General features: G+C 39.8%; 2 protein-coding genes across 2 annotated transcripts; both read right to left on the bottom strand.

Annotated features, from left to right (window-relative positions):
• Positions 1-16: 16 nt before the first annotated feature.
• mlst8 (MTOR associated protein, LST8 homolog (S. cerevisiae)) lies at positions 17-7,522 on the bottom strand. The gene is made up of 9 exons (XM_028567067.1): positions 7,374-7,522; positions 6,900-7,074; positions 5,865-5,916; positions 5,528-5,690; positions 5,367-5,442; positions 5,089-5,241; positions 4,221-4,345; positions 3,967-4,130; positions 17-821 (listed from the first exon to the last, which is right to left on the bottom strand). The coding sequence occupies exons 2-9, from the start codon at positions 7,026-7,028 to the stop codon at positions 703-705; spliced, it is 981 nt and encodes a 326-aa protein (XP_028422868.1). The 5' UTR covers positions 7,029-7,074; positions 7,374-7,522; the 3' UTR covers positions 17-702.
• Positions 7,523-8,018: 496 nt separating this feature from the next.
• meiob (meiosis specific with OB-fold) lies at positions 8,019-14,333 on the bottom strand. The gene is made up of 14 exons (XM_028567066.1): positions 14,209-14,333; positions 13,713-13,824; positions 13,448-13,505; positions 13,120-13,251; positions 12,702-12,774; positions 12,324-12,519; positions 11,445-11,545; positions 11,171-11,223; positions 10,888-10,983; positions 10,638-10,730; positions 9,481-9,625; positions 8,790-8,976; positions 8,472-8,558; positions 8,019-8,388 (listed from the first exon to the last, which is right to left on the bottom strand). Exons 2-14 carry the CDS (start codon positions 13,767-13,769, stop codon positions 8,275-8,277), a joined length of 1,392 nt encoding a protein of 463 aa, XP_028422867.1. The 5' UTR covers positions 13,770-13,824; positions 14,209-14,333; the 3' UTR covers positions 8,019-8,274.
• Between the last annotated feature and the right edge of the window lie 9,032 nt (positions 14,334-23,365).

Below are 23,365 nucleotides of genomic sequence, written 5' to 3'. Positions count from 1 at the left end.
AGAAAAGAGGAATGACTAAACTCAAAGACTGTAAGGACTTTACTGCAGAATCAATTTCTGTACATCATTTTCTCTTGACACTTCCTAATGCACATGTGATTATTATTATAATAGCACAACTTAACTTGGAAGAAAGAGTATTAAATGAATTACACATTATCACACGAGGAATAAATCAATTCCGCTGCACATCCAAGTTGAAGTGAAACGTGGTTGATACAATAAATATGGTGCACTGTAAAAAACAAAGAGTTGAGAGGCTCCCCTATTGTGCACAGAGTGATGAGGTTAAAAACATGAAGGGTTGTTGAAGAATACTTAGTATTTGAATCCGACTTATACCGAATTCTACACCCTTGGTACAGAAGTTTTCCCATACAACGGCTTATATTTGGTGCAAAATGGTGTGCTTGGCCCTTTAAGATATTTCGGCTTTGCTGCTATGCTGAGTACTAAAGGGCATCTGGCATGAAAGAGTAAGGTAGAAATCTTGGAACACGCAGCTGAGATTCATTGTGATGTTCGAACACAAGCCTCCACTTTCTCAAGACGATCATTTCTGGGGAAACTATGAAGAATTCCCAACTGAGGCACATCCTGCAAAGAGTCCATACTTTTCTGTCCTTGTTTCACCTCTGCACAGACTGCCTGCCATCTTCTGTCTCTTCATCTCTTTCCTCCTCGTCCTCATCCTCCTCCTCCTCAGCCCAGCACGCTGTCATTGAAGGCCAGACACACCACGGCCTTCTGGTGGCCGCTGTATTCCCTCTTGATCTCCCCGGTCTCCACGCACCACAGACGGGCCAGGTTGTCTGAGGAGGCTGTGGATGGAAGCAGGAGTCAGAAACCTGAAATTCACCTCAAGTCTACTGACGTTTTCAAACTTTGACCTGCTTCTCTCTAAAAGGCTCTAAACGTCACTTCATCTGTGCCTAAATATACAGTAGTATTTCTGGAGAAAAAAAGAAGAACATCCTTATTGATGAACTATAGGACTAGGGCTGCAACTAATGATTATTTTCATAGTCGATTAATCTGTTGATTATTTTCTCGATTAATTGATTAGTTGTTTGGTCTATAAAATGTCAGAAAATGGTGAAAATCCACAACTCAAAGATATTCAGTTTACTGTCACAGAGGAGAGAAGAAACTAGAAAATATTCACATTTAACAAGCTGGAATCAAAGAATTTTCACTTTTGTCTTAAAATAATGACTCAAACTGACTAATCGATTATCAAAATAGTTGCCGATTAATTTAAAAGTTGACAACTAATCGATTAATCGTTGCAGCTCTATATAGGACAAAATGAAAGACATTTTCACTGCAAATATACTGTGCTGTACTGCAAATATTCTTAAATGACATTAATGAAACCAATGTGAGGTTACATGTGGATGCCTAACCCAGAAAAAAACAAAACGAAAAAGACTTAATTAACTTACAAACCGTTCCAAGGCTTCCTCATGAAAATCTTTTTCAATTGCAACTTTAAATACAGCAAATGCACATAACAACAGAACTCAGTTTGCAACACTGCAGTGTAAAGGCCGATTTCTGCTTCTGCGTTAAATCAACGGCGTGGGAACGTACGTGGTAGGGGTGGGCGTACATGGGCTACGAGACGCTTCAGGGACGATACATTTTAATATGGAACGATTCATTCTGACAGACAGCTAACGTTTGTTTAATGTACACAAGTTCATTCCCAATTATAAATAAAAAATATGTTTGACATTCTATAAAAGAAGCATTGCCCATCTTCAAATAAATATATATTTTGTAAAAAGGGACAAGCCGTCTCTTTCAACAGCATTGCAAACACCGCAGCAGCTTGGCTGGATTGACAGCAAAGCTTCAGTCTACCTGGCTGGTAACTTTAGAACCGGGCCATCGGCCGAATCTTGGTCCATTTAGACCAGGGGTCTCCAACAAGGAGCTCTCAAGTTACCGGGCAGCTCGCGAGAGCAGGTGTCCAGTAGCTTGTGGATAGGCTGACAAGCGGAGACACAAAATGACCCCGATATTGAAAGTGAGGTAGCTAACTTTGTGGGCCATAGATGTGTACAGTGGTCATTTTTTCTTGGACCGTGATTGGAATATTTTCAGTGATGTAGCCGACTATGTGGGCTAAAAGAAGTGTAAAATAGACAAGAACCTTGACGTGTTACTTAAGAGGTTTCATAAGCTTTTGATATTGTAATTTCGATTAGATATACAGATCTCGGTCTTATGTACAAAATTCTACATGGACTGGCTCCTCATGAACTGAGCCAGTTTGTAAACGCATTACCAAATGCTTACAGATCTACAAGGAGTGCAGCAAGAGGTGACTACGTATTGTCCTGTTGAGGAAAAGTGCATTCGGCCAAACAGCTTTTGCAGTCAGGGCTGCTCGCGAATGGAACCGCATTCCAACTCACAGTAGGAATTTTAAAACTTACGTTTCTTTTCAATTTAACTTAAAGGAGTGGCTAACAGGTAATCAGGACTGTCAACAATGTAGTCACAAAATCTTGCTGCTATTTTGTCTTTCCTGTCCTGCCTGTTTGTGCCACTTGTGCTATGCCTATGAGGTTGTCTGTTACATAGACCGACAGTGTGGCTTGTGTGTGTGTGTGTGTGTGTGTGTGTGTGTGTGTGTGTGTGTGTGTATTGATATTGACCAACTGTTCTTGTTTATATGCTTGATCTTGATACATTTTACTTGTATTGGACTAAATCTGTATGTACTATTATAATCTTTTTATCTTTTTAGGTGTGACATTGTACAATCTGTCCAGGGACAGCAGATGTAAAATAGCCTTTTGGCTAATTCTGGCACACTTTACATTTTTATATGTATTATTAGTGTGCATTGTCCCTGTTAAATAAACCTGAAATAAATAAATAAATAAGCAAACTGTAGCGCCATTCCGCTTATCTGTGTTATGTAAATAAATGTACGCGATGTGATGCCAAGTAGCTCTTGACCACTTTCGTTATTTTAAAAGTAACCCTTAGATGAAGAAAGGTTGGAAAACCCTGATTTAGACCGATCCAGGGGTCGGTGTATGGATGTAGTCGCATCTGTTATAATACAAACGGATACCGATTCTGTAGCGGTGAATCTTTACACCCCTAGTACGACTGTACGCAGGCAGGTACGTCTAGATACGGACCCTACGCCGTCGCCTGACGTGCACCTCTCAAAAAATTGAACTACACATTGCGGCGACGCAGACCCTTAACAACTGCAATTTGTCTGCTCGGCCGTGTCTTGGTAGCGTTGCATTCAAGGAGAGGGTTCACTTTTCCTGCTACAGATTTTCGACCGTGGTCAGAAAACACAAGGGAGACACTTTGGTTCTCCCACTATGACTCTAGAGTCGGTACTCGCTCTGAAGCTAACCAGCATCACGCTCTCACTCGCTCTACACACACACACACACACACACACACACACACACACACACACACACACACACACACACACACACACACACACACACACACACACACACACACACACACACACACACACACACACACACACACACACACACACACACATTCTCTGAAAGAGCCACTTGTGTAGGCTACGGCCAAAGCTCTGCGTGGAGCCTCCTCAGAACCATAAATCCTGCTTTAGGAAACCTGTTTTCCAAATGCTGTGTCTTTGAAAATCTGTTTTCGACGAGATGATACACAAATTATAATCTAATATTATACCACACATTTTCAGTAAACAAAAAAAAAAAAAAAAAAAAAAAAAAAAAGACCTAATTTTAATATCTTATATTACAATTATCTTATAAAACTCCAAAATAGCAGGACTTTTAAGAGTGTGTGATCATTGTGTTTATTGTCTCACGGCGAGTAACGCTGCTCTGATCGCGAGATGGTCATTTAGGATCTCATTATAGAAATGCGGTTGACGTTGCAACGTAGTGCTGAAAACCCGTTCGCCAGGGCTCATGTACTGACCAGTGACAATATACTGGGAGTCTCCAGAGAAAGCGCAGTCCCACATCCAGCCTCTGGACGTCTCTCCGGGATTGCTGCTCTTGATGCTCAGCTCCGTCATCAGGGAGAAGTTGGACGTCCTCCAGATCTTACAGGTCTGGTCTGCTGAGCAGGTGGCCAACAGGCTGGAGATGACGACGAACACAACACATTGGGTTACATCAGCGACAGCATCGGAGAACAATTCATACTGTGTAGCGGAGGAGGGCACTCACGTGGAATCGGGGCTAAACTTGCAGCGGAGGGAGTAGCGTTTGTGTGCGGGGATCTTAGTCTTGGGGATGAGCTGAGTCACCTCATCGCCGATGCCTCCAGCAAGGTTCCACACATAGCAGTTTCCCTGTTAAGGAGAACAGAGATAATGTTTTTTTTTTTTTTTTTTTTTTTTTTTTTTTTTTTAAAAGATATTTTTCAGGGCTTTTCCCCTTTATTTAGAACAGCTGAAGGGAGAGAGAGGGGATATGACACACAGCAAAGGGCCTCAGGTCGGATTCAAACCCAGAGTTTCTGGGTCACGTCAAATTTAAGAATTTTTAAAGACCTTTTTTAAGACCATTATGAATGAAATTTAAGACCTCATCAACATCAACTAAACCCCAAATTCAGTTTTTTTCCAAGCCAAGTATCACTAAAGAATAAAAACGGTTTTATGTCTGTGGTACAATCCGAAAGAGACGCCATGCCAAAGAACACGAAAGCTGATTGGCTGCAATATAAGTTGCACGTTGGTCTCATTTGTAGTCGTAATACAGAAAAAAAATTATATTTGGACTAGCCGTAGAAAGAACTACAACCCCACGGAACTGAAATAAAAGAGCATTAGAGGTACTGTAGCGCTGCACGGACGTAGGAAATGTAAGACCTGTTTAAAATGATTTAAGACATAGAACACAATACTTCAACGAATTTAAGAATGTTTAAGACCCAGCGGAAACCCTGGAACCCGGGCCGCTGGCGAGGACTGAGCCTACACGGAGCGCGCTCTACCAGGTGAGCCGTAGAGGCCACCCCATCATTTAATATAACTTAACACACCAGAAGTATCAATACACAGCACTCTTTTCAGACTGTTTGGGTACCGACCGAGCTGTTGACCGCTGCCATGTAACTGGCATCTGGGTCAATGTGAACGGAGTTGACCGAGACCTCTGGCTCAGGAATCAGCTGTTCGTTGTGGTCGGTCTTCAGATCCCAGACGTGAATCACTCCACTCTGGTCTCCGACAATGAGCTCTGCCTGAAAAACATACAACACTGACTGTTGTCTTGACATTTTCCAGCAGTTTGCACATACTCGGACTTATAATGAAACATAATATCCAACATATTACAACCAATTGAAGAATCCGTTTAAAGTATCACCTGGTTGGGATGCAGGCATACACAGTTTATCGGAGCATTGACCTGGAATATCCTTTGACACTGTAGATTTCTCGACCTGGGGAGGAGCAGTAGGGATCAAAGTTAGGTTGGTTGAACGCAGAGAGCATGTGTTTTAGCACAACGAGCGTCCTTTGCAGTACCTCAGGTCCCATATGCGAGCCATGCAGTCCTCTCCTCCTGTGTACATCCAGCGGCCGTCTTCATGGAAGCCCACAGACGTGATGTTCTTGCTAACACCATCGTAGTTGATCACCGGGTTGGGGTTGTTGGAGTTCAGGTCGTACATGCGGATGTGCTGATAACCTAAAAAAAAAAGCAAAGTGGAAATCACTGTGAGAGAGATATATATATATATATATATATATATATATATATATATATATATATATATATATATATAAAAAGCAGCTATGCTAGCAGCTATGCGTTGAATTATCCAATCCAGGAGAAGGTTTTGAGAGAGAATTCTTAACCAACCTGCAGCTGCAATCATGCTCCTGTCAGGTGTGACCTCAAGTGAATTCACTTGCTGGGAGCAAATGTTAAGGAAGTGGATTGTTTAGGTTATTTCTATAATATTTCACAGCTTGGTTACAAGTAGTCCTCTCCTTATACTTAACACCAGAGGGACACACTGTAGTGATGATGCCATCTACACTACAGACACATCCTGGAGCTGCTCCAAAGACAGTAAACAACAGCTCCTTTGACAGAATCCATGTTCATTTTACACATAGGTTATTTTATATAGTCTCTTTTCCAACTGTTAATTGATCAACTCCAAAGAAATATGTCAGTGGAAACTTAAATTAAAGTCACAAGCAACAACATACTTTCCATTATATTTTTGATATATTAGGAATTGTCATCTGTGTTTTTCTTCTTCACATAGGCTAAATAAAGGTATTTTCACCGTAAATTGGTGCATAAAAGGGTATCTGAATACAGGAAATTAAGTTGTTAATTAATTAAGCAGGTCTGCCGACAACTCTCAGCTCTTTTAAATCAAGACCTTTCTTTTTGATATTGCCTTTCCTTAATTCTTATACTGTACTGTATTTTATTTGTGTATCTTATACATGTTAATACTGAACTGTGAATTTTATTCTTGTATTTTATCTCGTATTAAATCTGTATTCGTTAATATTTTTAAATTTTTTTATTTTCTATTTTTGCTCTTTGCTTTTTAATGTTTGATGTTTTATGTAAAGCACTTTGTGTTGCCTTGTGCTGAAATGTGCTATATAAATAAAATTGCCTTGCCTTGCTGATGCTCAAAACTTCCCTGGGGGAGGACCCCCCCCCCCACTTTGATATGCCCCCGCCCCCAAAGGCAGATTCTGGCCAATATACAGTACAGTATACCCACTACAATACATTAGACAACACCACTGCAGCTAAGACAACCATGTCTGTTTGTATGATCTGCCAACTGTCCAAATCATTTAAATATCAACAGTATAAACTCTGTTCCAGATGGCATTTGTCTGAGCGCACTGTTTGAGAGGATACAGAGTCCTGGTGCTGGACTGTCCTGGTGCAGATCCCGCTGTGAGCCTGCCAGAACCGGACAGTGTGGTCGTATCCAGCCGTGGCCAGAATGACCGGGTCGCTGCCCACCGTCCCCTGGTTCACATTCATGCTTGACTGCTGGCCGTCAGTGCTCAGAGTGAAGGCATGTAGGACACTGCACGGAAATACAGGAGACAGTCAGCTGCTGCAGTTTTCCGAACGTTATATGAACAGTTTAAACAGGAAAGTGGTTGATTTTATTGTCATATTGTGGACATAAAAGAGTCAACGTATAACGTGCAGGCTAACGTTAGCAAAGTAGCCTAGCTAACGCTATGTGTAAGGGCCGTGCAATGCAGCCAGTTAGCTAGCTAACGCTTCTACTTCACAAGCTAACACATTGTGACTGTAACGGCATTTCACTGGAGGATGTTACGACTGCTTGACATAATAAATAGGACATTTTTTGATTACCTTTGGTGTTGACGACAAATCAGTACGTCCCCGTAAAGTGTCCCTTGGCAACATACGACGTTTCAAATGTTCCGTTTTGATAACCAGCGCTTTGCAGCCATCTAGTGACTTATTTGATCATAGCAGGACAAATGGACCACAGCCGTTAAAATGATCAGTGTTTGCGAAGTCTCTTACAGACAGAGACGTGTTATTTTAACTCATACAGTGTCTGATTCAACTCTATATAATATTCTGTTGTTTATTGTACTGCCATGTACATTAGCACCCCAACCCCCCTCCGGATACAGGTGGATATGACATTGTAAGATTCTCCTGTCGGTAAAAGAAGTACCAAAATATCCAGATAAAAAAAATAAACTTGTTGCTAAACTGTTGACTTCATTTACAATTGGTTAAATTACAGGTGTAATGAATACATAACTGGTGTTATGAAAATGTAGTCTAACCATACTGACGTAGCACTGACAAAGTGTGTACTCTTATGTGGATGCTATTTTAAATAAAAACATGGTAAACACAGGATCTCATTATAGATGGTAAATGGTAAAAGTAACAAATAAGAACAGGCTTATCATTGTCCTATTATGTGTGACAGTGGTTGCTTATTAAATATCCTTTCATGGAACAAAAAAGGTGGATTGATACATACAAGCTAGTTTATTGAACAGTTTAAAAAAAAAAAAAGCAATCAAGCCAACAGCACATTCTTTCATATATGCATTTAAATAAATAAGTATAATAAATAAATAAATAAATAATGCAGAGAATGCATCTATTCACAAAACACAACGCATGTATAAATGACTACTGCCTTTGTTAACATCTCAGAACAGTACGGCGGAGCAGGTAAAGCAGCTGCAACATAAGTGCTTTCCTGCTCAGTCAGTGCGTGTTGTGATCACAGCCGCTGCAGCAGGGCAGACATGTGCTGTTTCACCTCTCCGGGGTCAGCCACTGAGCAGGCCAGGATCAGGCCCCTGATCCCTGTCCTCATTTTAGTGGACGGGAGTATCTACAACATATTCAAAGAATATTTCAACTGGTGGTTTGCTTTTAGTGCTAACACACACAGCACAGAACCAAGAGCTGCACTACCTTCACATGTATTTTGCATCTCTCCAAAAGAAATTTCCACTTCATTGCAGTCCGCTCGTCATCAGTCAAACTGGTAAACTCCTCTGTCTGCAACAGATGAGGTGGAAATGCTTTTTATCTCATCTGAAGATGCTAAACCTCTCATCAAATTCAACACAACTCATTTTAAACACATACACAGTGCAGTGTTGTTTGTATTATTTTCAACCTGTACTGGTATTCATGTCTCTTCTCTCATGTTCTTTAATTCCTTCACACAGGGGCTACTGCGTGTAGAATTGAGGCTGAATAAGCATCCTCGTGTAAAGTGGTACTGACCGTACAGCCAAGTGTCTGTTCTGCCACGGGGCTTTTGAGCGCGCAGGAATAAAGGGTGCCGGTGTGGTCCGTGATGTCCACCAGCAGGTCAAAGCCCGTGCTGGATGCTAAGGCCTGATCCCTCCCTGGACACAACAGGTTGGTGCAGCTCTGCTTGTCCTCAGTCACCTGGAACTTACACCTGGAGCTGAGACAGGAGAGAAAACAGACTGATCAAGGAACTATTCATCAGCTATAGCTCATATTGAGTGGCAAAAAAAATTATGTTAATGTTGTGTTACAGCCTATTAGTGCCCTTGGTATAAATAGGAACCAATCTTTGGTTCCTCTGGTGCACCCGGAGGCACATACAGTTTTTGACCACACACACTAACACAGACACACATACACAGACACAGACACACACATGCCGTAGTTTGTCTGGAAATCCAAAGAAGATTTAATGGAAATAAATGGAACCGATGGTTTTAACTGCAAATATGACTTTAACTTTCATTGATCAAAAAAGATAAAAAAAGTGTGTCAATTACTCTACCCGTGGAACAGCACCTCCGGGTCTTAAAGCTTGGGTTTAGCCTCTGCAGTTAACGTTCAAATAATTGAGGTGCAACATCAAAGTTGTGAGAGGGAAAAGTTTATACAGAAACTATTTAATAATGCATCCACTCTATGCACTTGTGTGTGAACTTACCACCGCGTCTTGATGACTTTTGAAACGGAAGAGTCGAGGTCGAGCTTGGAGATGAAGCCGTATGTGATACCAAAGAAAACCTCAGGATTCTCCTGGGCCTTCTGCTTCACCTGGCCCACTGTGTACACGTCAGTGATGGAGTCCACTGCAGAGACAAAAGCAGCACTGCATTTACATGCCTGCAGTTGTTTTTATTTGAAAAACAACTACAAAACTACAACTCATTTTACAGCAAAAAAAATAAATAAAATATATATATATATATGAATAACTTCATCATAATACACTTTTGAGAAACTTTTTGTTTTAAGTTACATGTATCATGGAGTGCAGTTACAGTACATAGTGCACCATCTATTAACATTATGACCCAAAAATGAAATTTAAAAGAGGAAGAGAAAATACAGAAATAAGAGGTGAGGCCTAGAATACAAAAAACATTTTACATTACAGTAGGGCTGCAACTAACGATTATTTTAATAATCGATTAATCAGTCGATTATTTTTTCGATTAATCGATGAATCGGATTAAAAAAAAAAAGCATTAATTTACATCAACTCAATACATACATACTTGTTGTTTTAGTTAATAGTTGTGTAAAGGTAAGTAACCCAAATAGTAGATACAGATACACACAGACTGACACGCAGAGACACACACACACACACATACACACACACTTATTCATTAAATTATTACCATCATTGTAGTAAGTGCAAGTTAAGTTCATTTATACACCACACTCTAATATATTAGTCAACAATAACTGATATGGGACAAAGCACATAATATATACATGACAACAGATTGAAAAATTAATGGGCCAAAAAAGGCGAGTGAATAAAACCATGTCTTTAGTCTTGCAAACTATACCAACCCTGCTTTATTACCGAGCTAACGCTAGCTTGTCATGCTAGTCAGCTGGATAACGAGTAAACAGCAGCACCAGAAGAGCTACTGGAGGGACGGTACGTTCCTCACTTCAGAACGGAACAGAAGTAGGATAGTGTAGTGACTTTACCCTGCTGTTGAACTCCCTTTTAACTTTTTATTGATTCGTTGTTGCAGCCCTACATTACAGTAAGATATAGCAGGACTTCTACTCATTCTAATATTCACAGTATCGGACTGAAGGGATTTCTTCACCATAACCTACCAGGCATGTCTTCTGGCTTCTCATCTTGATCCAGAGCACCGGACTCAGATGCCTCTTTAGCGTAGCTGAACAGCAGACTGGCCTCTCTGGTGTCTGAAAGCACATTGTGATTGACTTGGACAGCAACAAACTGACAATATTCTACTTACACTGTACACCATGGATGCTTGGTTTGTTACGTTTTTTTATGGTCAATTGCACAGCTATAGGAGATCCTGATGTTGTTGTAAATGTTGCTGTGATATCTTACCGGGATTGACAGTGATAATGGTTTTCGAGTTAACGGATGCGGTCATGCCGTTGCGAAAGCTGTCAAAGCTTATCTTTGCATCAGCGATGAAGAGCACTTTGAATGAAAAATAAAAGTTAAAACAACAGTAAGCTATCTTTAACATAAACGTACAGTTACATCTCAAATATCCACTTCCATGTTTCTCTTTAGTATAGTATGTTAATGGGACGTGACAGGCAGGAATAACAGTTATATAAATATTCCTTTTGTGGCGGAGAATGAGCAGCAGCTGTTGACCTACCCGTCTCCTTGGGTATCAAAGTTTGCACGAGCTGAATGGCTTCTCTGTCCCAGCTGTGAGTGAAACAGAGGTCAGGGAGTTACTCAGTGAAAATCAAACACACATGGAGTTCAGCAAGTTAATCTAAAGCTTCATGTCACCAAAGTAAATTTGTGGTCACCTAAAGATACAAAGCAGTGATCCGGAGGGCCAATAAGATGGAATATGACACACAGGCAACAAAATCCATAAATCTTTATTCATTTTCCAAATTAATAAAAGGAAAATGACGCACCAGACAAGAGGGAAGGAAGAGACAGAGTCATCAAAGAGCTTCACTTCCAGCCTCTGCCCTTTGCGACTGTCTGAAGTGGTGAACTGCTTCAGCTCGCCAATCTGTAAATGTAAACAGAATCATCTAAAGTTCCTATCACAAGATCGTCCCTTCTTGTAACAAATGCAGTGACATTAAGTGCAGGGTCTGGCCTCTCTCTGAACTCGGAGGCATGCCTTTGGGACCACTATTAGACAAACAACAAGCATACCACCATAGATCCACAAAGACAAAACAAACACAATGTAGTTTATTGGGACAATGATAAGATTTAAATTCAGTAAATTTAGGAAACCAAAGACATTTTTGCTCCAGATCCACACTCATTGTCAAAAATGTCCCACTTCATGCTTATCAGGCTTTCCACCCCGGCCTCAGTGATAGGTTCCACAACTTTTCCATGACTGACTTTCATAATGTTACATCAGACCACCTTTTAACAACCTTCCCCTTCTTGGTAAAGTTGTTTTAAAGCTCAGGAAACTTTAACAGCCTATTTTCCACTATAGTTGAGCTTACTGCAGAGAAAAGGGCAGCTATAAAGCCACCATCTAATGCAACCAGTGTGTGAAAAAGTTGGAAAATATATTTTTGTTTCTCAATGAGTTTATGGACTTTCTTCTCATTCCCTGTTTGAAAAAATATATACCAAGAATTTCATCACCAGTGTGAACTGGGATTGAGTCGACAAGCAACGCTAATTTGATAGCCGAGAAACGCATTCTAGGAAATGTAGTAAATAACTCACATAGTAAACAAGTAAAGTGTGAATGTATCAAAGGTGATCCTCTCCTTTAATATTATTTCAGGCTGAAAGACTGCGACCTTAAGGTGCCCTACCGATTTCACTGCAGCCAGTATGTTTATCATTGTGCCATCCAGGCTCTGCCCGTTGGCCATAATGTCTCCCAGAGAGTAGAAATCTGCACAGTCCTTCACTGGCAGGTGGATGAGTGGCAGCAGCCTGTCGATGGCGTCCATGTCAGCACACAGACTCACCTGGGAATGAGCCTCCGTCACCAGCAGCCTGTAGAGGCTAAGACAGCAGATACAGGCCTTTGAACCAGCAAGTCCTTTGACACTGTCATCAGACATTACACACTGTTACATCATGTTTTACACAGCATTACACTGTGTTCAACTTCAGCTGTTTAAAGCACCACAGGGTAAGCAGGACTAACTCGACTACAATGTCTGTATTAAAAGTGGTCATTTTACCTTGGTGTTGTGGGACAGAATTTGTCCCCTTTCTCCGGGTCTTTGTTGGTGACTAAAGGATTGTCAATGATGACTGGAAAAGCAATAAGAAACAATATTTGCGCAAAGACATTAAGAGTATATTTTTGTTTTAGATTCAAAACATGTTTTAAAATAAAAAAAATAATTTTTTGTTCTCGTTCTATTAAGTTTTTTGGGTGACTTGACTATCACTCTACAACTATGCCTAAAGATATTAGGTACATCACAAGCTGGACATGGCCAAAGCTTAGTTTTGTACTACTGATATTGATGAATCTGGACACTAGATATTGATAAAAAAATTCCATCATTCCATCTAAAACAAACACAAAAAAATCCACAAATTCTCAAGGATTTTTAAGGCTTCGTTCTGGGACTTTGAGGGTAACTTCCTCACCACAGTCTCCGGTGCTGAAGCTGCTGGAGAGCCCGTTGATGTATTCATCGTTACCCCAGGATGTGACATTGATGAAGAAGTCAGGTGAGTCCTTAATGGTGAAGCTAAAAGTGAATCTGTCTTCACCAATATCTGAAAATCAGATGTATAGGTTTGGTTAGTGTTGCAGTTCTGTGCAATGGAAAGGAAGAGGAGAAAAAAAAGCTAAGAGAATGGATTTCAAATGTCCAGCAGAGGGGGATGGTATACAAGACACTGAGTTGCAGTGATACAAACATGGGTCATTGAAAGTAACAGCTTAGATGCACTAATATAAAAAGCTACTAACTTTTTCTGTCAGGAAAGCTTCTGACATCAGTTTTCCCAATGACGATGCCTGCCACTTTCTGAAAATATTACAAGGGCGATGAGTGTGCAGACATTTGCAGTTCAATACAGCTTACAAAGCCAACAAAAATACATGCCTGAAATACATCCTGAGTTCCACAATTGAAAAAAAGTATTTCTAACTATTAGACACTGATTTTGAGGGCTGCTGCAAGAACAAAACTGTATAACATTGGTGTTATTGGCTGAAAATCATTGGAACTTACCGGATGAGAGAAGTTGGGATGCAGTTCAGAGATAGCAATGAAGGTCTGAGCAGCCATGTTAATTCATAACTTAAATTACTATCCAGTCTAGTTTTAATTACATTTACAGACTCTGTAAAATGAGGAAAAACAAATAAAACAATGAGAGTTAACACTTATAACGTTAGTTTGATTCCTGCTGGATAAGAAGTAGGCCTATTTCTCGTTTTCTAACATTAACGTTACCCCAGACCTAGCTAATACTTACTGTAGCTTAAAACGAATACACAAAGAACTGTTAGCTATGTTTATTAGCTAGCTAAGCGTGAAACATGGCTAACTTTAGCTAACGTTAGCTAGCCGACTCACGGTTATCACACCTCTAACATTAACTGGCAACATGGTGTGAGTTTTTGGAGAGATTCTACTTTTTCGCAATTCATTATTGATTAAAATAGCTTAATTTCAGCTATACCTAAGACCTTTTTTTCTGTTTTAACTAGTTTAATTTTCTTACCTGCTGCTCTGTTTTCTTCACAGTTTATTCGAGTTTATCCATACTGTCTATGAGTTTATTGCATGGATGTGGTTTGTCCATTGGGTTTATCGCGGCAAAACTGTCGCGCGCGACAGAATCTGGGGAGCTCAAATGCTGCCTTCAAATGTAGTTCGGAAAAAAAATTTAAATTTTAAATCGGGTTAATCTGATAAAAGAAAAAAGGTCAGTGTCGCAGTAAAAATGTCTGACAATGACAATATCGTGGCTTTGATACATAGCCCTACTGATGGACATGTTTTAGCAATATTATCTATAAGGTAAATATGGTCATAGATCTATGGTTAAGGTCCCTTTATTAGGAGCTAGTAGATATTGCTATTGTCCTACAGACAAAAATAAACCTCCATAACACAAGATTAAGTAATTTGCATCGCAACTACCACCACCAGTTACTATAATTTACTTACTAAACCATTACTTCTCTTACAGTATTATTTTTGCTTTAAATGCTCTGAGCTGGAGTTCACTCATGGATGGAGCAAGACATTTTTGAGAAGTGCACAGAGGCAAATATGCTTGCACTCCTTTTCCCCAGTTAATCTATCTGGAAGAAAAATGACTTCTAGGGGTGTAGTTTATGGAGTTATATTAGTTTTGTGAGAGGGCATGTATGAAAAAGTCTATTATTTTACCATATTTTCTTTCCTCCATAAAAATTTCCAAAACATTTTTTTACATTTGCTAATATCCTAGTAAAAGTGCATAATTTGCCCTCGCTAATTTAAACATTAGAATGTACTTAATTGGTTAATTGATGACTTACAACCTACAACTACGGTCACTTAAAATGTATTTTCAAATCAAAAGAGAGAGAGAGATCCAATGTTTTGGCAGACTTTACATGATGTTGCCCAGGATGAAATCTACAGTTTCAACACCCATTCAGTACAGTAAACATCTGTACAGCTGTGCAAACATGCATGAAATGGGACTGAACAAAACAACTGCTATCTCTGATATCATATTTGAGCACTATGTGAGTCATCTCTTTTAAACTCTCTACTGTGAAAGGTATCCCTGCAGCTCAGACTCTAATATCACCTTGCTAATCCATCCCAGTCATCATCCACAGCATGGAATTTGTTCTCAGACAGCTTTGCTGAGATGAATTTTACAGTTTCCTGGTTTGTTTTGATAGCGCAACGATGTATTTGAAGTGTGATACTGTCTCACACACCTAACCAGAAATCAGATGGTGTAACAGTAAACCCTTATTCAGCTTCGCACAGCCTTGTTCCTCTTCCACTGTGACTAATCCTCGCAGTCGGGCCTTTGGATCTGATATCTCATCCATGTGACTAATGTTGATTTTCAGGCAGTAATATGTCTGTTGATGTGATTCTACAGTCAATGTGTTCCTAATCGCTGAGGGAACACGGTGCAGTCGCAGCAATAAAAGCATTTTCAACACAATAAGACAGCATGGTGAGGTTATTTATCAGCGGACAGCCTGGTGTGTAATGTTCCATCAATGTATTGATAGACTTTGTATAATGTTGTATAATGTGAACTGATTAAATACATTGGACATGTAGCTATACGCAGAGGAATCGATTTGCTATTTGCACCAGTGCCTGGCTATTCAAATGAAACCAAATTTCAAATTGTAATTTCATTAGGTTTTTCTGACTACAGTTTGTGAGTCCATTAATCACAGCAGCACTGTAAATCCTCATCAGATAAATCAGGTGAAACTCACTTTTGCTTCAGTGACTTATCCATAATGAATTCATGGCCTCAGTTAATCTTTCATCAATCAAACTTTCTTCCGATATTCAGTTGGTTCCTTTGAAGTGATTTGAATAAACTATTTGAATTTCTTCACGATAAGCAAGCAGCCACATCGGGTCTTTGCTTGTCGCTTCTGATGGCGAGACTTTATTCAGAGCCAAGCAGGAAGTACCTGCAGGGTGGGGTATCTGCAGGGCTGCAAACACATGCAGTCACTGCAGGAATGTGTTCTGATTGGGTGGCCTCTCTGCCACAGGTCGGCTCCCTGGAGGGCCTGCAGCCGTCTGACCACTCCTCGGCTATTAATCCATCATCTCACTGTGTGTGTGTGTGTGTGTGTGTGTGTGTGTGTGTATTCTTTTCCATATGCATGTCAATGCATAAGGTTATGTGTTGTGTGTAGACCTACCGTGCTCATTGTGACACAAGCATTATGAAAACAGGGCTGTTTTTAGTCTCCACTGAACATGAGGCAAGTATGATAACTGCAATCAGAAGTGATACTTTTTGAAGTTGTAAGGTTAAAATGCTAGTAGTCCTTCAAATGTACATTAACACACCTGCAGGCAGCCATATTGGAGGTCCTAAACACTTAAGCTGATTGTGTTATGTAGCTTGTCCATCTCAACTAAACTAAGTAGATTTCTGTGCTGTTCTATTGATTGAATTCAATATTATGCCACTGATACATCAATCAATGCCTTACTGTGAAAACTGCATTGTGCGCTGCACACCCTGGGCTTGGAATAATAAGATAAACTTCATCTGGGAATGAAGGCATAACACCATTTAAACACCACATTCAAAACATGTTTCATGAAAAATATGGCTGTTTTTAACAGTTAAGTTCTCTTCTTTACACCTTATGTTATTGCTTTATATGCTTGCTACAAGTAATTTTATTTTTATTTTGTTTTATTTTGCTTTTTTGGTCCAGCCTCTTTGTAAAAGAGAAAATGTATCTTCCTCACCTGGCTATAAGAAATGTTTTTAGAAAATATAACATAAAAAGTATAGCCAATGTCAAGGCTGCCTTCTCTCCAATGTAATGGAACTAGACGGCAGTCGGCTTGTGGTGCGCAAAGCGCCAAAAAATACATTTGAACAAATGAATAGCAATATCTCTTTCCAGAAACCATGAGGCCGGTTACTCAAGTTAATTCACAGACCTGGTTGTGAGCAGTTTCATGAAGGAACTATAAATCAGGGTTAGTGCATCAGTAGTAAAGACACTGACAGGTCTGTATCGGCCACCAGTGAGACTTAAAGTATATTTTGCTCATCATACATACATTCTTGTAAATTTTAATCTAAGAATCTTACTTGTAATGAAGTATTTTTACATTGTGGTATTGCTAGTAAAAAAGTCTAAATACTTCCTCCACTACTTTTCATATTTAGCAACTGTCCATTGGACCTCCACAATGGCACCAGACAGGAGATTTGTGGTTTAGCTGCACATCCTGTGTAAAACATGAGAAGAGAGAAGGAAGCAAAGACACCAGCGAGTGCTCAGAGGCATGGCAACACAAAGACAACACAAAGCCAAGTCCTTTTAGAGCTGCGGGGATTGAAAGGATGTGACAGCTACATAGTCCCTCTGTAGTCTTCTGTGTGTTCGGTCATTGTCTAACAACCGAGCTGCACAGACTTATGGTTTGATCTAAATGACCATTTGTAATCAGGAAGTCTACGAACTGGTGTTTACACTATATCCACATGTGATGTACCAAAAACCCCTAAACCGGAATACAGACAAGTTGTAGTATTTAGCTTGGTGAACCAAAGGGTTTTAGTTCACATGTAATGCAATGGACAATAGAGCTGTTGTTTAATAATGAAATACAGTGCACCAACTCTTAAAAGAGATATTCCGTACGGATCTAATGGAACCAATCGTTATTATTTTATTGAACCTGATCATTAAAACATATAGTTCTGAACGGTGAGCAATACCTTGGCATGGCCCAAACCTCTACATCCAAGTATAGCTTTTGCAGTTGTTGGCAGCAGCCTGGGCAGTCTTTATTGGCTTCCAGAAGTGGAAGACGTCCAAACTACAAGTATGTGTGTGCACTGTAATTTCCCTGCCACCTGTGTGACTAACTATACTGTAGCTGCTGCTGCTGCTGCTGCACCGCTGGGTCTGGTCACAGCCATTGAATCCAGCTGGGCTCTGGTGGAACAATGCAGTCTGTCTCCTCATCCCCGTGTCCAGTGAGAGGGGGGGTGTACCACTGTGGAGGAAACGTTAAATGATGTTAATAACGTGCTGTTGAAAAGCAGGACAAAGACAGAAATCATTGGCATGCATGATGTCAGTTTCCATTATTACTGTATGCCACCATGTTGAGGTAATAGGAACACTGCGGCATCATGTAACAGTATTGCTACGAGCCTTAACCCATGAGACTAAAGTGAGACAGGAAACGTTTTACATGACATAAAATAACGATAAACTATAAATGAGGGGAAAATGACATTTCTGTTGCAAAACATGACTGATGACAGTTTTCCTCACCACCCCGAGGTTTCTCCCTAAAAGGAAGTTTTTCCTCTCCAGTGTCACACTAAATGCCTGCTCTTGGGGGAATTGCTGGAATTGTTGGGTCTTTGTGAATTATAGAGTGTGGTCTAGACCTACTCTATCTGTAAAGTATCTTTTATCTTTTTAGAGAACTCTTGTTATGATTTGATACTATAAATACAATTGAATTGAATTGAATTGAAATGAAACAACTCTTTTCAGTTGTAGTGCGTTTTCAGTGAACATTCCCACGCTGTAACTGAATGTTAAAATGAATGCTGTTTGGGCGCCCGGGTAGCTCAGTTGGTAGAGTGGGTGCCCATATATAGAGGTTTGCTCCTCAACGCAGGCCCAGGGTTCAACGCCGACCTGCTGCCCTTTGCTGCATGTCATTACCCCCCCTCTCTCCCCTTTCGTGTTTAAAGCTGTCTTGTAAAAATAAAAAGGCCGAAATGCCCCCAAAAAATAACCTTTAAAATGAATGTTGTTTGATGCAGCTTGTGGTTTGGGCACTTTAACATCACCGTCTACACAAAACAGGTAACACAACCTAAACGCCCAACTGAGGCATGCTTTTTATATTGTCTGGCAGTTATGGCCTTAATCCAAAGCTGCGGTGTCCTCATACACAAGTTAGGAGTGGATGATGGGCGGAGAAATTCAGTCTGGCATTGCTTCACAAACCTTTCAGCAACCACTGCTAGTGCCATCGTGGAGTCGAGAATTTGCTGTGTAAAGATAAGGGAGAAAACAACGTAATCAAAAAATTACTATTGAACTGATTGAGCTCCCCGGCATGCATAAGTCATAAGCATGTCAACACTGTTTGTGTGATTACTCTCACTGCCAGAGGGGGGAGACAAAAGTTACACACTCCAGCTTTAGGGAATCACCAAAGTAGTTACAATTCATCCCATCGGGAACATGTCCATACCAAATTTTAACCCTCCTGTTGTCCTCGAGTCAAATTTGACCCATTTAAAAAAAGTTTCTATATAGAAATTTGTTTTTTTTCATCCAAATTGTCAAAAGAAATAATGTGGATGGTTCACTACAACGCTCTTCACAAGTCAAATAAATGATCAGGTCGCTACTTTCATTGAATTTGGGTGTTTTATTGAATTGTATAGCATTTGAAAAAAATATATATATGAAAGAACATTGAAACATTGACAAAAATGTCAGAAATAGCTTCAAAAACATGGGAAAAAAAACAACAAAACGTCAAAGCGCAGAACAATTCGACAAAAAGATCAGAAAAAGCGACAAAAGTTTAGAGAAAAAAAAAAATGTAATTTAAAATTTTGACCCAGAAAAACTACAAGTTGCAGGTCCACAGGGAGACAGCACAAGGGTTAATGACAAACCAACAGTTCTTGAGAGTTTCAATCTGAATCACAAATTTCAACCTCATGGTGGCGCTAGAGGAAAAGTAAGGGAATCACTAAAGTCATTAGGATTCATCTTCTGGGGATCAGGAAATATTTCAGTCTGGACCACAGTGGTGGGCCTGTGGAAAACTATTAAAAAAAAACTACGGATCTTGAAGATAATATATATTTAAACGGATGTGTTTTTTTCACATATGTACCACTTTGTACACGCTCACACACACACACACACACACACACACACACACACACACACACACACACACACACACACACACACACACCTTCAGCTCCTAGTACAGTATATCATTTCTTTCCAATCTGAATTTGATGTTAGGTATGAGATATTTTATGGACAACAGTGGGGTATGGTTTACTCGTCCTGAATGCGTGCACATACATAGTTTTCAGTATCACTCTATTCAAACTTTTTATCCACTTGGACAAAAATCCTGCCTGATATACTGCCACTGTCAATTTAATGTTACCCAGAGAAGTTTTCACCCATTCATCATTTTTAACTGTGGAAGGGCCCAGAGCTGTATTTCAGCTACATCAAAGCCTGCCCTGCTGTCCCAGTCTATCACAAACGCCTTCACAACATCCACTGTTTAGGTATAGTTCCCCTCTGACAAGCCCTGACAGAAATATCTCGCTCCACATTTGACCCCAAGAGTCTTTTTTTTCTCCAAATTAAAATAAATAAATCTTTGAAGTGTTTTTTCTTCCTCAAATGAGTGGAGAAACACATTTCTTCAATTATTACAGAATGATATATGAAACAGAAGCTTTCATTTCTTTGCCGCATGTGTTCCACTGAACAATGAAATCATTATATTCTGGCGCATCGCTCCTAAAAATGATACAAAGCAGGTCACATTTCCACGCTATAATGACATTTATGAGCTGAGTGTTTAATTATTTCAGTGTTGCTTTGTTTAGGTGCTGATTTTATGGTATGTGGGACTGATGTTCTGTGTAAAGCATCATCTGTGTGGCATCGACATACGCAGACAAACGGCTTTTCTATTATTTATAATGGAATATTGCCTTGTGAGAGTTTCATTAGATAATAAAGTATGCAGTGTTTGAATAACAGTGACATCAAGTCTAGTAAAGTGCTCACTGTTTGTAATATAAAACGTATTATGGTGTATTATTGGACTTATTGTAAGGGTTTGACTTTCCAACCAATTTCCAAACAATGAACACACTTTCTGTGTATTTCATGGTTAGAAATACACAGTGAGAGGTTCAAGAATCTAAGAATAACAATATAAAACAAAATATAATTGATCAGATCTGTATTTTTTATGCATATATCCATTGTTCATGTTCATAATGTGGTTAGAAGTGTCTCTGTTTTTCTCTTCTTTTGTCCTTCCCTTTTACTTATCATATCTGTTTATTGAAGGATTTACTGTAATATGTAGGCTAGTAACAGAGACCACCAAATCCGTGGATATTTGGATTTCTCTCATATCTGTCCGTTAAATATGAAGCTACAGCCGGCAGCCACTTAGCTAACAGTTAGCACATAACCTCCCATACAACCACAACCTGTCACTTTTGCACTTTGGTTTTTGTAGAAACTATAACATCTTAAGAAGTGAGCTAGCCAGGCTAGAAGGTTTCACTTTGTTTCCAGTCTGTATGCTAAGCTAAGCTAACCCTCTCCTGGCTGTAGCTTCATATTTGACAGACACATATGAGAGTGGTATCCATCGTCTCTTCGATATCTCCGCCATTAAGCATTATTCTATTTTAATTTATTTTATTTGAAATAGCCTAGTTGTCTTGCCTGTAATAATACAGGCAGCAGCTGGTTAGCTTAGCATTAACTTCCCACATAAGCCCCTGTAAAACCACAGCTTGTCGTTTTTACACTTCTGTTTTTGTACAGGTTAAACTAATCAGATTTAACATGTTTAGTGAGCTTTAGAGGTGCTAGTAGGCAGACTTTTTACCTTTGGACAGAGCCAGGCTAGCTTCCCCCCCTGCTTCCAGTCTTTATAGCGTCATATTTAGGGTGTGGCTTGACATGGTATCTATCTCCTCATCTAACTAAAAAAAGCTAATACACGTACAGTATTTCCTAAAATGTTAAACTATTCCCTTAACACCTATTCCAAATAGAGAAGGAAGTGAAGCAGAAAAGTATTGTAAAGTATCGTAAAAAAATGTTTAGATCAATATTTAAACATTTTTAAGAGTAACAGGGGGAAATAAATGTTTTCTCGTTTTCTAAGACACTGCAAATTCTGTAGCAGTGAGTAATTTCAGAGATGTGTTGCCTTCGCTAATGTGGAAGTCCAAACTGTAATTTAATACGATTGTAAGATTAATGCAAGTGCAATGCATTAACGGTACACATCTTTAATGCCAGTAGGCCTATGCCACTGCAGAAATGTCCATAATGAGTCTTGCATTGCAGTGCTGCACTCACGCATTAGACGCCTGTAAGAACGAGCCATACCACTCCGAACCCATATCCTGTTGGATGTTACTTAGGCCTTCTTCAAACCAAACTCTGCCATTAGAGGGAAAAGGCTCCGTCTCATCTGTCTCTCCCAGCTCTCTCCACTTGGGATGGTACATATCATGATCACATATGGAAGACATCATGCTGTTACAGAGCAGCTCTCCTCACCAAGCACTAATAACAGTGTGGCCATGGGTTTAATAAAAAGGAATGGAACGAATTATGGTCCCATCCCAGCCAGGGCCATCATGTACTGCAGCGCATTAGCGTGACCTAAGCAGCCAGTCCAGACAAGCAGAGACTGGGAGGGATGAGAGAGAAAGAGAGAGGGGGAGAATGGGAATGGGAAGGGCCAAGTTCCCCGGCAATAACCAGCAAGGCTTTATGGGTTCGATGCTGTGGTGGAGAGAGGGGGAACACACAGAGAGATATGTAGAGAGAGTAAGCTTGTGGGCAGCACAGAGACAGGCTCTGCCAGGGTTAATGAAACGTCAACAGCAGTTTCACAAAGGATGTTAAGCTGAGTCTTGATTAAAATGGAAGTCAGAGTATGTCATGCTCAGCTAAATAAGTGCGTCGCATGGAGTCTCTGGTGATTAAATAGTGTAGAACCCACCGAGAATGAGAGGAAGATGTAGAGCTGCAGGAATGTAAAACTGGAGACGAGACATATTAAACTGACGGCGGAGTTGATTGACTTGCTGAATAAGTGATTGATCAAGAGTGACTTTAAATAATAATAAAAGAACGGGATTTACTTGCTGTCATTTAAAATCTCATAGAGTGGTGTCTCTCAAAGAGGATGCAATAAAAATGAAAGGGGTCACAAGATAAGGATGTGAAATGATGAAATATTACTTTTCTATAATCTTTGCTATTTGTTTAAAAACAAAAACATGTACATTTTAACCTTTTCATGCCTCTACAAATTATTCACATTAAACTTTAAAGAGAAGTTAAAGGTGCCCTGGGAAGTTTTTAAGT

Source organism: Perca flavescens, chromosome 21 (assembly GCF_004354835.1).
Source record: "Perca flavescens isolate YP-PL-M2 chromosome 21, PFLA_1.0, whole genome shotgun sequence".
NCBI classification, from domain to species: Eukaryota; Metazoa; Chordata; class Actinopteri; order Perciformes; family Percidae; genus Perca; species Perca flavescens.
The sequence above is the reverse complement of the archived record's forward strand: the minus strand, read 5'-3'. Positions and strand labels throughout refer to the sequence as shown.